Here is a 15,557-nt window from a genome sequence, read left to right as displayed (position 1 = left end):
ATATATACTCAATAACGCCTGTTGCTGTACAGTCATGTAAGAAAAATATGAGGTCTGAAAATGTGATGACTGCACAGGGCTACAGTCTGACAGTGACAACTAGGCAACATCTTCAAGAGATACCCAGCTGTAATAGCTACAGTTCTCTACTGGAGTCAATGAAACCAGCTGTTCAGAAGCAAGGACAATGGAGGGGAATTATTCATCACTAAAACATTCAGTGCCCTGTCATGACCCCCACTTCCATTGTGCCAGAAATCCCTATTCAATCAGACTACAAGTAACACAGGATTCATACTCACGGAACGTAATCGTTTCTTGGGTGGGCTGCTGGAGAGACCATCAAGCTGTCCGTGCTCCCCTAAAAACCCTGTCACTTGCTCCAAGAAGGAATTTACATCTAACTGGTGCCATTCAACCATCTTCTGACCTGTGTACAAATCACAGTAGTCACCAATAGTCTGAAAGAGGACACCAGTGAAGAAATGGAGATCCCTCTCTGTCTTACTCACCTGTACGAGGGTCCAAAATAGAGACATATGGAAACTGCGATAGCTTGTAGAACTGGATGTATCTCTGCCCCTCGTCACTGTCGTGATAAACCTGTGATAATACAGTAGAATAGGCTATGATAAAACTATTCCACAAAATAGAGATCACCCTGGCTGACGAGTGGTTATTAAAGTGAATCTACCACATTAGATGGATAATTAGGTTTTAAAGACACTAAGACCCTTTCATCTGGCACATGTTCTGTATGGAATCTGAATAAGACCTTTTGTTTATGTGTTTTTCCATTGGCATTGAACAAAGATTACAAAAGGAGAGTTATGATACTTACCTTTGTCAACTCTCTTTCTTCAAAGTCCATATGGTCCACAGGGAGACAATTGGGTGTAGGTGGTGGATAGGAGGACCGGACACCAAACAGTTAAGCTTTTGCTATCCCAGGATGCTCCGGTCCTTCCCCCCTATACCCCACCCACAGCCTGAGGCAAACCAATTTTGTTAACAAGCCCAAGACAGGAGCAGGATAGGAGAGAAGGAAGACTGGTACATGGAAGAATCACACTCTTATACAACAGAGAAGGAACAGATGCCCAAAAGAAGAAACCCATAGAAGCCAGGTGCGTCAGGGTGGGTGCCCTGTGGACCCTATAGACTTCGAAGAAAGAGTTAACAAAAGGTAAGTCTACCATAACTCTCCTTTTCTTCTTCAAGGTCCAGAGGGCTTCACAGGTAGACAATGGGGATGTCCCAAAGCAGTTGTTCAAGGGCGGGGTTACTCCTGAGATCCAAATGAAGCATCCTGAGAGGCAAATGTATCAAAGGCATAGAACCTAAAATAGGTGTGGACAGAAGAACCATGTGGCCGTCTTGCACAGTTGTTCGGCAGACGCGCCACGGCGGGCTGCCCACGAGGGACCCACAGGGCAAGTAGAATGAGCAGAGACAGTAGCCGGCTTAGCGAGTAAGCCTGAGAGATTGTCATGCGAAGCAATCTGGCTAGAGTCTATTCATTAGCTGGTCAGCCCTCCTTGTGAAATCCATATAGGACAAAGAGTTTGGTGATAGGAAAACTGGAACTACAATTTCCTCATTAAGGTGGAAACGAGAAACAACCTTGGGAAGGAAGCCAGAAGAGTTCGAAGAACAGCCCTGTCCTGATGAAAGATCAGAAATGGAGAGCGCCCCCAAATCTGACACCCTATGGGCAGACGCAATAGCCATAAGAAAAAAAGTCGTTGCAGTGAGCCATTTGACGTCTACTGAATTCAGGGGTTCAAACTGAGGCCCCTGAAGTGCATGGAGAACCACTGACAAATCCCACAGAGCCACAGGAGGGACAAAAGGGAGGTTTCATATGGATGGAGGACACCCTGAAGGAAGGTGTGAACATCCGGCAGTGGAACCAGATTGACAGACCAGAGACGTGCACCTTCAGAGAGGCCAGGCGGAGTCAGAGATCCAATCCAGCTTGAAGGAAGGCAAGGGTCCGAGAAACCCTAAAAACCTGAGTGTCATAGCTTCCGGTAGCACACCACTCGAAGTATGTATGTCACACACGGTGATAGATCTGGGCGGAGGACGGCTTAAGCGCTTCTGAGCATGGTCTGGACCACGTAGCGGGTATACCCTTTGGACCTTAGGAGGGATGTCTCAAGAGCTGCGCCATCAAAGATAGACGGGCCAGGTGTGGATGTAGACAGGGATCATGAGAAAACAGGTCCGGCCGTTGAGGAAGTTGGAGAGGAGCATCTATGGAGAGACTTTGAAGATCGGAGTACCAATGGCGTCTGGGCCAAGCCGGAGCTACCAACAGGACCGTGCTCCCTTTTTGCTTGAACTTCCGAAGGACCCGAGGAAGAAGGGAGACTGGAGGAAAAAGGTACGCCACTTCAGTGGCAAGGCATCCAGGAAGGCAGCTTTGGGGTCCCTTGTCCTGGACCCGTACCACTGGAAGCTTGTGGTTGTGTCGTGAGGCCATGAGGTCCACGTCTGTTAGACCCCATTTGTCCTCCAGGAGCTGAAAGACTTCTGGGTGTAGAGACCACTTCATGGTGTGGACGTCATGACGGCTGAGGAAATTCGCTTCCCAATTGAGAATCCCCGGGATGAACACTGCGGAGATGACTGCGAGGTGGCGTTCGGCCCATGTGAGAATGCGTGACACTTCTGCCACTGCTGACAAACTTAGAGTGCCTCAGGTAGGCCACCGCCGTAGCATTGTCGGACTGTACTTGTACTGGCCTGCCCTGAAAAATATCCTGAGCCAGAGTGAGGGCTCTGTAGATGGCTCGGAGTTCTGGGACGTAGATTGGTAAGATCGCCTCGACTGTTGTCCAGCGTCCTTGGAAGGAGTGCTTGGCCGGTCACTGCATCCCTCCCGCCGAGGCTTGCGTCTGTGGTGAGGAGTACCCATTCCGGGATGCAAATGGGGCGACCTTTGTTTAAGTGGGACGTCTGTAACCACCAGGAGAGGGACCGGTGAACTGCTGGAGAGAGGACCATCGTCTGAGTTCTGATCAGATGGGGCAGCCCATTCCACGTGGAGAAGATTAGGTGTTGTAGGGGCCTGGAGTGGAACTGAGCAAACTCCATCATGTCGAAGGTGGTTACCATGGACCCCAAGGTCTGCATGGCTGAGTGAATTGACGCTCCGCGACTGTGGAGTAACCTGCGCACTTGTTGCTGAGGTGCGGAGATCGCGTCTGCTGTCAGGAAAAATTCTCTGCGCCTGAGAATCCAGAAGAGCTCCCAGATGTACCATCCTTTGTAAAGGGGGTCAGGGAAGACTTTTTCCAGTTAATCAACCAGCTGTGCCTCTGTAGAAAGACAATAGTTACCTGAAGATGGCGGAGAAGGACCTCTGGAGAGCGTGCTAAGAGCAAGAGGTCGTCCAAGTATGGGAGTAGTCCGATTCCCTGACGATGCAGGTGGGCTGCCATAATCTTGGTAAAGACCCGTGGAGCTGTAGAAAGCCCAAAGGGCAGTGGCTGAAATTAGAAATGTTGCTGCAAGACAGCAAATCGGAGATACCGCTGATAGGAGGGCGCTACAGATACATGTAGATAAGCATCCTGAATGTCCAGAGATACCATAAAGTCCCCAGGTTCCATACCTAGGATAGTAGAGAGGAGGGTTTCCATACGAAACCTGGGCACCCTGAAGGTTTGTCCTCGGATTTAGCAGTTGGACGTCTGGTGGCCCAGGCCTGCTTGGTTCTGGCTTGGAGGCCTTTGTGGACGCCGACTGCCGAGGAAAGGACTGACCGTTAGCTTTTCCCTGGGTACGAAAGGACCTAAAGGATGACATCCGAGGCCTCGGTGTAGATGCTGAGGGCAGAAATGCAGTCTTAGAAGCTGCTAAGGTACTCACAATCTTGTCCAACTCTGGGCCAAAACAGGATCTCCTCAGTGAAAGGCAGTGATTACATGGCCTTCTTAGAGTCCGTGTCAGCCTTCCATGAACGAAGCCAGATGATACGGCTAGCTACCACCGAAGTAGCAGATGCCTTGGAAGCCAGGAGACCAGTATTCAAAGCCACTTCTCCCAAATAGGAGGCTGCATCCCTGATGTCGGAGATATAGGACAACTGTTCTCAGGTGGCATCAGAGGGAAATGTATCCTCTAGAGCATCTGCCCAGCTCTCAATGGCTTTTACCACCAAGGAAGTGGCCATTGCTGGACGAGTAATTGCTCCTGTAAGAGAATACACAGATTTGAGGCAAGCTATAATCTTCCTATCTGTCGTGTCCTTTAAGGAGACTGCTGTAGAAATCGGTAAAGTAGAGCTTTTAATTAGAAGCGTCACATGGGAATCCTAGCTTCCCATTTAGCGCAATCAGCTGCTGGAATAGGGTAAAAAGAAACCAGGCGTTTAGGGGGGTGAAACTTTTTACTTGCCGTATTTCATGCTTTGCTCATGAGATCAGAAAGCTGATCAGAGTGAGGAAATTCCGGTAAAACCACTTTCTGTCTCTTAAAAAATTCTGTTTTGTTTTAGGAGCGGGCTCAGCAGCTACTATGTGAAGAATTTATTTGACAGCCTGCACAAGTGCAGGTACATTCACTTTAGACTTAGGCTCCTGTGTAGATTGTGATGGTTATTGTGAAAGAAAAGGGAAAGGCATAAGCTGACAGAGTGAGAAAAACACAGACAGCAGCACTAGCACAAGTCACATATAATGCTGAAAAATATGAGATATGGTAAGAACTTACCCTTGTTATCTCTATTTGTACGAAGTCCATAGGGTTCCACAGGATACCTTGGGGGTAGAGGCGATGGAGGCAGACATCAGGCACCTCAAAGTTAATTTTTCAGCCTCCCAGGATGCACTCGGGTCCCTCTCCTATACCCCGCCCCCGAGCCAAGGCAAATCAGTTACGTAACAAGCCATAGGCCGGAGGAGGAGAAGAAAGAGAGAGAGAGAAGAAAGTCTGGAACACACAACAATCATAAACTCACCAGAAGGAGACAGAAAAACCAGTGACCAGAACAAAGCCCATCTGCAGTACAGGTGCGACAGGGCGGGAGTCCTGTAGAACCCTATGGACTGGTAGAAACAGAGAACAAGGGTAAGTTCTTACCATATCTCATATTTTCTACTTCAGGGTCCATAGGGTATCCACAGGATACCTTGGGGATGTCCCAAAGCAGTATCCTTTAAGGGTTTGGGACGCTCCTGTGCTGAAAGGAGAATCCGCCGCCCGAAGGAAGCATCCTGAGAGGCGAAGGTATCAAAAGCATAATACCTTACAAAAGGTATGGACAGAACGTGGCTGCCTTGCAGAGCTGAACAGCAGAGGCACCATGACGAGCTGCCCACGATGGACCCACAGAGAGTAGAATGAGCTTCAACAGAGGATGGTAGAGGCAGGCAGTCATGAATGTAAGCCTCAGAAATCTCCATGTGAATCCACCCTGCCAGAGTCTGCTTAGTGGCAGGCCAACCCTTCTTACGGACACTATAGAGAACAAACAAAGAGTCTGACGTCCGAAATGAATTGGTACGGTCAACATAAATCCTTAGAGCACGTACCACATCCAAGGAGGCCTCACCAGCTGAGAGGTCTGGGGAATTAAAGGCTGGTACCATAATCTCATTAATGTGGACACTAGATACCACCTTAGGTAGGAAACCAGGGCGAGTGCGAAGCACTACCTTATCCCTGGACCTAGCCCCCAATTCTGACACCCTTCTGGCCGAAGCAATGGCAGTCTTAGCTGTAAGCCATTTTAAATCCACTGAGCCCAGTGGTTCAAACGGCGGTCCATGGAGAGCCCTCAGGACCACAGCCAAATCCCAAGGAGCCACTGGTGGAACAAAGGGAGGCTAAATACAAAGTACACCTTGCATAAAGGTGCGGACATCAGGAAGGGTAGTAATCCTACGCTGAAACCACACTGACAGGGCAGAAACCTGCACCTTCAGGGAAGCAAGGCGAAGACCGTGATCTAAGCCCGCCTGTAGGAAAGCCAAAACCCTGGATATCCAAGCCTCTAGGTCGACACCAAAGAAAGTATGCCACACATTGTGGTAAATTCTTGCAGACGCAGGCTTCCGAGCTCTGAGCATGTTGTTAACTACAGAGCTGGAAAAAAACCCTGGACCTTAAAAGGGCTGTCTCAACAGCCACGCCGTCAAAGACAGACGACCCAGGTCCGGGTAATGGCAAGGACCTTGAGACAATAAGTCCGGACGTTGAGGCAACAGCATCGGAGTGTCTATGGAGAGACTCCGAGTATCTGAGTACCAGTGACTGCTGGGCCATGCTGGAGCCATCAACAGGAGCGTGCCTCCTTCTTGCTTGAACCACTGAAGTACTCAAGGAAGAACTGAGGGAAGACGTACGCAAAATGGAAGGTCCACCGGACTGCCAGAGAGTCTACCATAAGAGCCTCCTCGTCTCTTGTTCTTGACCCGTAAATAGACAGCTTGTTGTCTTGTCAGGAGGCCATGAGGTTTATCTCTGGAAGGCCCCACTTGTTCACTAGGAATTAAAACACCTCCTGGTGAAGAAACCATTCCCCGGGATGCACGTCCTGACGGCTGAGGAAGTCTGCTTCCCAGTTGAGGACTGCTGGTATGAGCAATGCCGAGACAGCTGGGAGATTGCCTTCCGCCAAAGCCAGAATGTGGGACATCTGTGTCAGGGCCCCTGACTTCTGGTTCCTCCTTGGCGATTAATGTAAGCCACTGTGGTGGCGTAGTCTGACTGGACTTGCACGGGTTTTCCATGAAGAACTAGTCTAGCTTGCTGAAGAGCTCTGAATACCGCTCAAAGTACCAATATGTTAAATTGGAAGAGCAGATTCTGCCGTCAGCCGTCACTGTTGATTGACCACCTGAGGGACCGCTGGTGAGCTAAAGCAACTGGGACATGCAGGTAGGCATCCTGAATGTCCAAGGACACCATAAAATCCCCAGGCTCCATAGCCAATATGATGGAACGCAGCGTCTCCATCCTGAACCAAGGGACCCTCAAAACTTGTTTAGGGACTTGAGGTTAAGAATAGGCTGGTAGGACCCATTGTCTGTCAGAACCAGAAGAGGGTCGGGTGTAAAAACCTGTACCTCTCAGAGGCAACAAAACAGGCACTATAACCCCCGCTTGGAGCATAGAGTGCCCTACTTTCTGGAATTCCAGGTCCTTGTCATGAACTGACTGAAGGCCTGTGGTGAAAAACCGTCTGGGAGGCCTTCTGCGAAATGAGAGGACGTACCTGTGAGATCATTTCTCCTACCCAAGTGTCTGTAGTAGTCTGATACCAGCACTGGGCGAACTGAAGAAGTCGGCCTCCCACCCTGGGGTCCCGTCAGGACTGTGCTCTGGACTTAACCTGGGCCCAACAGGGTCAAAAGGACAAAGACCAAGACCCTGAAGGAACTTGGGGTGATGGCAAACACGCGGATTTAGCTGCTGCCAAAGTGCTCACAATTTTTATTTATTTTTTCCCAGATCAGGGCCAAAGAGGACCTCACCATTAAAGGGTAAGCATACCAACCCTTTCTTGGAGTCTCCATGAGCGCCACCACAGAGAGCGGGCATGCCGTAACTGCTGCCGAGGAAATTCTAGAAGTCAGGAGACCTATAACTAAGGCTACCTCAGTAAAAATATGGATCCAAGGCATCTGCCCCCTGTTCCATTCTCTGGCTACCCAGCTTAGTCATAGCTGGTCTGGAAACCTCCCCCTGTAAGGGAGTATGTGGACTTCCAACAAAGTACCACTTTGCGATACGTAGCATTCGAGAAAACATAGGCAAGGTTGCAGTACTCACTAGGCATGTAATTAACTACAGGAATGGATAACCTGCAGCTAAAATTCCTGTGATATCACTGACAATGGAATTCCGCAGAATACCCTTGACACATAAAAGCTTTGTGCCCGCGAAACCTCGCTTTTGCGAAAAGGTCTCGATTTGGCGAAAGAGTAATGTGCAGGCAAAACAGTATCGCGCAGGCGAATTCCAGACTGCCTACCTAGAGTGGCATACACGCGAAACTTCACTGCTGAGGCGAAGAGTAGGCGAAAGGGCGCAATATGTGGATTCCGCCTAAAGCCTGGCCCCATGTTGGCTTAAGGGAAATCCCTGCAACATGGACTGGAGGTAGTAGTCAATCTCTGTATAAGGTAGAGAGAGAGAGACACTACTGTGAACACTGCGTGAACTACCAGGGAGAGAGAATTAGCTGTTTCTCCCCACATACGTGCCTTGTAACTAACAGGTAGAGTGGAGCAGCAGGGTGTAAGTCATACCTGCAGGCACAACTGCATGGTAAAAGCACACAGCATGCACTGGGTATAATGCGACCACATAGCATATACATATATACACATAGTAGTAAAGCAAAATATTAGTCCTATCTGATGCTTGTCAAGCAGCAGGAACTTACTGCATAAATATAGCAGAGTGCAATACCAATTCTCACAAATATATATACTATACAAATGTGAGAAATCCTCCGCTAACAGTACTGAGCATGTGGTACGTTTTAGCTGAGGAGAATAATCACCTTCACTCTCAGACATGATGAGTGTAAACGATGTGTATGTGACGCACCACACAGAAAAACACTTTTCATTATAACTGTGAGGCAATAAGCACCCTGCAGCACCGCACGGGCAGAAAGACAGGGATAGTAAAATGGCTGACAGTCAGAAGTGAGGTACAGTCAGACAGCGCTAGCATATAGTCACATACAATGCAGAAATAAATCACCTGCATTACAAGCACTGTGATTAACTACGCAGACACAGAGCCTGGTAGGAAACAGTGCTGCATACACTGACCTCAGCGGAGGAGAGGTATGCGCGGACCTGGACCGCGATGCTCCCTGTATCAGAATCCAGCAGCGTTCGCCACTTTTATAAAATGGCTGCCAAGGAGCTGATAGGAGACAGGCCTGGGGGGAGGAACGCTGCCACATCCCGCTGTGGAAAGGCACTGTGCAGCGGGGGAAGGCGGTGCCTATGAGACAGGGAAAGCACACACCCCTGGCATGCTATTAACCCCTGGAACGCTGGAGCATGTTCCATACTGCTGCAGCCCGCTGTCCCTGGTGGTCTAGCGGAAGTGGAGGATCAGTACCTTGTTCCAAGCGCAGCCTGTCCCCAGGGAGCCCCCCTGGCTAGGGACAAACAAGACTGTGAATTGGCCACAGTCTGGAAAACCGGGGTCCCAGCTAGCTGAAATACAGCTTGGGCTGCTTAAAGCAGCGCCACTGTTCTAAAGGTGATCCAGCTCCAGCTGGACACGAAGACAAACTGATTGCCTCAGGCTGTGGGCGGGGAATAAGGGGGAAGGATCGGAACATCTTGGGATAGCAAAAGCTTAACTGTTTAGTGTCCGGTCCTCCTATTCACCACCTACACCCCATTGTCTCCCTGTGGAGCCCTATGAACCCTGAAGAAGAAATACATGCTAATGATAAACTGCACTATAATGGCTCAGATCCAGCCACCGCACTAAAAAGGGCTCAGATTCAAACGTTTTCAAAAACAGTCAGGACCCGGGATTATTTACTTTGATCAAACATGTTCAAACATCCTGACCATCATTCTGCCAATTCCACGTAGTAAACCAGGGGTTCCCAACCACGGTCCTCAAGGCACACTAACAGTCCAGGTTTTAAGGATAACCATACTTGAGCACAGGTGACTTAATTAGTACCTCAATTATTTTGATTTAGCCATCTGTGCTTAACCATGGATATCACTAAAACCAGGACTGTGAGAGTGCCTTGAGGACCGAGGTTGGGAATCACTGTAGTAAACTATACATCGTGGCCATACTTGTTTAGTGTATTAAGGCCAGCACAAGACTTATCACAGACATGGCATATTAGCATGGATTGTTTGGATTCTACAATAATACTTTTAACAGATAAAAATGGGAGGCATTACTATGTGTAATTCAGGGAATTTCCCCTAGCTTCCCCGCTGGAGGCTTTGTGTGTGTTTTCATAAAATCCTGAAATCACTGAGTACCCTTCAAATAAAGAAGTCCAAGGGGTATATTTACTAAAGTGAGAGTTTTTAGAAGCGGAGATGTTGCCCATAGCAACCAATCAGATTCTACTTAACATTTAACTAGCACCTTCTAGAAGAGAATAGCTAGAAGCTAATTGGTTGCTATGGGCAACATCTAAAAACTCTCACTTTAGTATATAAGAATCTCAGCGAAATTAAGTTGTTTATTTATATATGGTCATATGCAAGATACATTTCTAATAAACTGGGAGTGTCATTAGAAGGTACTTCGATATAATAATAATAATAATAATAATAATAATAATAATATTAATGTTTATCCAGGTAGATATGAAATGCAAAAACCATTACATGCTTACACTGTGAACTGAAAATCAGTGTACAGAGAAAACCTCTAATCCATGCTATATAAAAGCTTGAGGAAAAACATTTACATTTTTATGTTTAAAGTTGCTAAACATGTCTGAAAACCTGACATTCTACTCATGAAGATAAACTTACTCATCTACAGCATTAGGGGTCTATTCATTACATTAATTTTTAGGGTTTGAGCCAATCACGATACTTAACATACTAACTCACTGCGAGCGCCAGAGCAAATCATCATTGCTCCGGTACAGAGACAGCTGATCCGAAAATCCGCTGTCTCCCCGAAGCGACTTCACTGCTCGTGAAATATAGCACTGCAGGGTCGACTCGGCAGTGCTAGTGCACCTGCGTGATCTCTAGTTTATGTAGGCGAATAAAGCTCCGGTATCTGGTGGAAGAAGCCAGACAGGGGCGGAGGGATCCGAAAGGGAAGGAGCTGGGTATGCGCTGCAAGCGGGAGCCAACGTCACCTGAAGATGGTGAATGCTCACACAGACAAGCTCCGAAAATATAGTATTTTCGAAGCTTAATGAATTTCTGTCCTCATACTAGTGTATGAGGACAGCGGGCAGTGAAAGGCAAACAGGAGATATCGGCGAAATCACCTATGTTACCTTTTTGATGGATGGACCCTAAACGTAATTTCTACAATTGCAGGTGAAAATATTCATTGTCACCTGGCTGTTGCAGAAATTAAGTGATAATGAATAGGCCCCTTAATGAGCACAAAGACATTTTCAGTCCATGAAAGTATAAAGTGGAAGAAAGGCTCTTACCTGCCAGAAGATAAAATGTTCCCGTATTAAAGATTTCACAGAGTCATTACTCCAAATATCACGGTTTAAGCACTGACAGGCGAAATCCTGCACATTCTGAATGTTGATCATGAGCCATTTGTTCTTTAGCTGCCCACATTCCTTGGCCTACAAGTGACAAGGTAAAGCAGTTATAGCTAACAGATAAAAGCCACAATCTGAGATGTCTCATTCACTAAAAACAGTATATTCTAAAACAGGGGTGGGGAACCTTTTTTCTGCCGAGGGTCATTTTGATATATATAACATTAGTTGCCGGCTGGTGGAGGCCACGCCCTCGCCGTGTGACGTCACACAGGGGCGGGGCCACAATCACCGGTGATTACAGCAATGCCCGGAGCTGTAAGGGCAGCGGTGTGACCGTCTGAAGCATCCTAAGGACGCTCCAGGCGGCACTGCTGCATAGATTCTGACAGCAGGGTAGCATTCTAGGCACCCAGCTAGCCAGATGAGGCTAGGAGAGAAAAGCTCAGAGGGCCAGACCAAAGGACTCCGGGGGCCTTATACGGCCCCCAGGTTCCCCATCCCGGTTCTAAAATGATGATAGCCAAAAACAAGATATGTCCCATCATCTACCCATTTACAGTTTATTCTCAGGACAGATGTGGGTTTATCCTAAGCATGGTTAGAAAGGAAACTCCAGTTATAAACTATAGTATAACCATCGCTGTCCCATGCAAACTCCTCCAAGCAGTTTCCTACCAACATACTTGCACTTAGCCACCTACATAAGAACAGACAGAGCGTGGAAGCTCATGGCAGGCAGTGGCAGTAATCGTCACAGAGAGATATTCAAGAGGATATAATTAAAGTGGAATTTGCCGTTTACTTTTTTTAATTTAAATTCCTACCACTGAAATCTCCTTAAGAATAGATCACCTGTACAGTAATATATTTACCAAAATTACTTGCCCCATCAACACTATCCAGCAGCACCCAGGAAATACTCACAATGTATGCGTCTAGAGAGACAATCTTTATTATTAAAATAGTTTCTAAGTATTATGAGTCAACTGAACAATATTCCACTGTATGAACAAAAAAAATGAAGTTAACCAGAGTTGTTAGCATGGGATAAGTTCTCAATTACCATGTAACCTCTCACCTACAATCAACAATTATTCCACCACCGCAATGTGCTTATTCTGTCCCTCAGCTGCCCCTGTGTTTCCCCAATCTCTCCCTCGCCCACCCTGAGCTCCTGTTCTGTCACCTCTTTTAGTTTCACTCTGTTCATCTCCTCTATCCTGTATATCCATCTGTATGTAGTTATCTCTTCCCTCATATATGTGCATTAGTATTCCTGCCTATTATGTCTTATGCACAGTATTATGCAGCCCATAGTTCCATTATTTTGTCTGTAATTAGACCGTACTTTCTGCTTCCTCACCGTATGGCACCGCCGGTGTTTTTTGTAGCATCTTATGAACAATAATAATAATATTAGAGAACAGGTAAAATTAAATATGGTACAAATTGTCATTACACATATAATGGATAGTAAATTCCATAAACAAATGGAGGCTATGTAATTTAGTTACAGTGCCAGGAGCTAGCTTTGGGCATTTCTAAGATCTCCTCCCAATTCCTCCTATTCGTAGGATCCAGTTTGCCCTACAAATGGTGTTTAATTGTTGGATTATTAAAATCTAAGCATGGCCAACAAAATGCAATTCAGTTTGGCTACTTTAAAGATAAAAGCTTCTATTTGCAACCAATATATCAGGGCTGCATTCCTAGGCTGTGCTTTAAATGCATGATAATAAATGATTTACCTGTAACTTAAATTCAGCTTTGGTATATATACTAGAGAGCAATGCATGCAATATCAGGCTTGTTTTGCGTGTACTGTTATCGCTGTTTTAATTCCCGCCCTCAGAGCTGTTGAGAATCAGAGGCTTTGGGAAAGAAATACGTCTTTAGTAAATATGCACCTTGGCGAGTGTTCAGGGTGAGAACCTCTACAGTTGCCTTTCCTATTCCTCCCCACATTCCTCTATGCTGCCCATTGTAACACTGACTTCACCAAATTGTTATAAGCATGGTGATCTTTGAAGCCAACCATTATTTTAATATGTACAGACAATGAATGCGGACAAGGATATACACATGTGTATATATAAATATGTTGCATAGCTAAAGTATCTGGTGCATGTTTAATCTAACTTAAAAAAGGCAGACAACCAACTTATACAAGGTTACATAAGTAGACACTAAGGGCAGACTCAATTATGTGGCACAGTCTCTTCTCCCCGGTAAAGTGCCCAGAGCTATTCAAGCAGAGACCCACAATCACATAAGCCTGTGAGCATCCCCAAGGAAGAAGTTAACGTGGATTTTTGCTCATACCCGTCGGCAGAAATCAGTGTTAACGGCTTCCTTGGGGCAGCTCACGTGCCGATTGTGGGTTCTGCATGAATAGCCCTTTACCCAGGAGAAGAGGCTCCATGACACAACCCACATTGAATCCTCCCACAACTGTGCGAATCTTATTTTCAAAATTCACAGCATACAACCCCCTGTACCATGTAAATTCTTCAACGTCGTCCAGTTTGAAGTTTGTTCATAACGGAAGCAATCACTGGTAAATATTAGGAAATTACATCTATCTGCATTACTAGCAAAGACATATGCTAATTTAGGAGTTAACTCCCCTTTATTGAAAACATCACTGTGCGTACAATTAGAGAGGAGAAGCCAAACTCACACTACAGGAGGCTGTCACTGTCTGGGAACAATGTGCATGCCGGTATTGGAGTTACTGCGTCCCCTCTGGATTTCTTCGTCTACTACATTACTTCTCCTTTTAAGGTGTTCTGAAATTAGAAAAATAACATGTGTAATAGCAGAACTGCCTATGCTATTAGCATGTTTTTATTCTATTTCAGCACTCCTTAAAAGAAAGTAACATGTTTCCCTATAGTCTACAATGTATCTTCCATTCGCTTGTTAGTAACTTGTTACCGCACAACAAACTGATTCAATCTCACTAAATAATTATAATCCGGACCTAAGAACACTTAAAGGAATACTACATAAATCCTGTCACCTGTAGACAGTGATCTGTCGCCTGGATTCTAACTATCACATTAACAACAATCCATGTGGGTGGTATTTGTAGTACACACGTTGACTACAAAAACACAACCAGTAGAAGCATTGCCCTTTTACATTTCAGCCATAAACACAATTGGAAGCACTGGGTTTTAGAACCTGACGCTAAGTAACTAAACCCCTGGTCTCTTTACTTTTCTTACTATACAATATAAAACCCATGACTCCTGCATACTTCTGTGGGTCAGATGCTAACTGACAGGGCAGAAGAACATTCCTTGTACATCCTACTCAAGAAGGGTAAAATGTGATATCAAATTACTATAGATCAGGAGAATTCTATACAAAGACAGGATAAACGGACAAATACCTTCTTTTAAAAATGATAGGACATTTGATTGAAAATGAATGTAAATATGAAACAATATCTCCATTTGTGTTTTGTAGCCAGATATATAAGGGTCAGGATCATTTTAATATAAAAGTGTAAAATGGGGTGAATTAAGATTCAGCTTGAAAATACTGTTACCCCAGGGTCTTCGTGACAAATCCCGCATTTACACAGAAAATGAGTTATTTCAGTGCCAATTACATGTTGTATTATGCCCTTTATTTACATCCTGGTTTTACTAAATGGTTAATTATTTATGCATCCTGGTTATGATAGATAGGTGTCAGAACACACAGTGCATCTCAGCTTGCTGCCTATTGGGCCAAGCAGCCGCCAATCGGGCAGACTGCCCATAATGACCCCTGTCCAACACAGAAAGCCCCTACAATGGGCACATGAGCGTCAGAACTGGACCATGAAGCAATGTAAGAAAGTTGCTCGGTCTAATGAATCAGGTTTTCTTTTACAACATGTGGACAGATGAATGCGTGTGTATAATTTACCTGGGAAGAGATGGCACCGGGATGCACAATGGGAAGAAGGCAAGCCGGGGGAGGCAGTGTGATGCTCTAGGCAATGTTTTGCTGGGAAGCCTTGGGTCCTTGCATTCATTTTGATGTTACTTTGACATGAACCACCTACCTAAACATTGTTGCAGAAGAAAAGTACTCCCCCCTCATAGCAACGGTATTCCCTGATGGCAGTGGCCTTTCAGCAAAATAATGCTCCCTGCCACACTGCAAACATTGGTCAGGAGTGGTTTGGGCAACATGACAGAGTTCAAGGTGCTGACTCTGCCTCCAAATTTCCCAGATCTCAGTCTGATCGAGAATATGTGGAATTTGCTGGAAAAACAAGTCCGAACCAAGGAGGCCCCATCTTACAATTTACAGGACTTAGAGAGGATCTGCTGCTAACGTCTTGATGTCA

At 46.1% G+C, this 15,557-nt stretch overlaps 1 protein-coding gene across 1 annotated transcript in view; it reads right to left on the bottom strand.

Annotated features, from left to right (window-relative positions):
- UBXN7 (UBX domain protein 7) overlaps nucleotides 1-15,557 on the bottom strand; it is a 48,791-nt gene that overhangs the window by 18,831 nt on the left and 14,403 nt on the right. The window contains exons 6-8 of the mRNA XM_088466625.1: nucleotides 11,144-11,290; nucleotides 513-603; nucleotides 303-430 (exon numbers count right to left, since the gene is read on the bottom strand). Coding sequence (XP_088322751.1) covers nucleotides 303-430; nucleotides 513-603; nucleotides 11,144-11,290 — 366 coding nt within the window. The remainder of the gene's footprint in view (nucleotides 1-302; nucleotides 431-512; nucleotides 604-11,143; nucleotides 11,291-15,557) is intronic.

The sequence above is a fragment of the Taudactylus pleione genome, unplaced genomic scaffold (genome assembly GCF_031769625.1).
Source record: "Taudactylus pleione unplaced genomic scaffold, aTauple2 ptg000066l, whole genome shotgun sequence".
Taxonomy (NCBI): domain Eukaryota; kingdom Metazoa; phylum Chordata; class Amphibia; order Anura; family Myobatrachidae; genus Taudactylus; species Taudactylus pleione.
The sequence above is the reverse complement of the archived record's forward strand: the minus strand, read 5'-3'. Positions and strand labels throughout refer to the sequence as shown.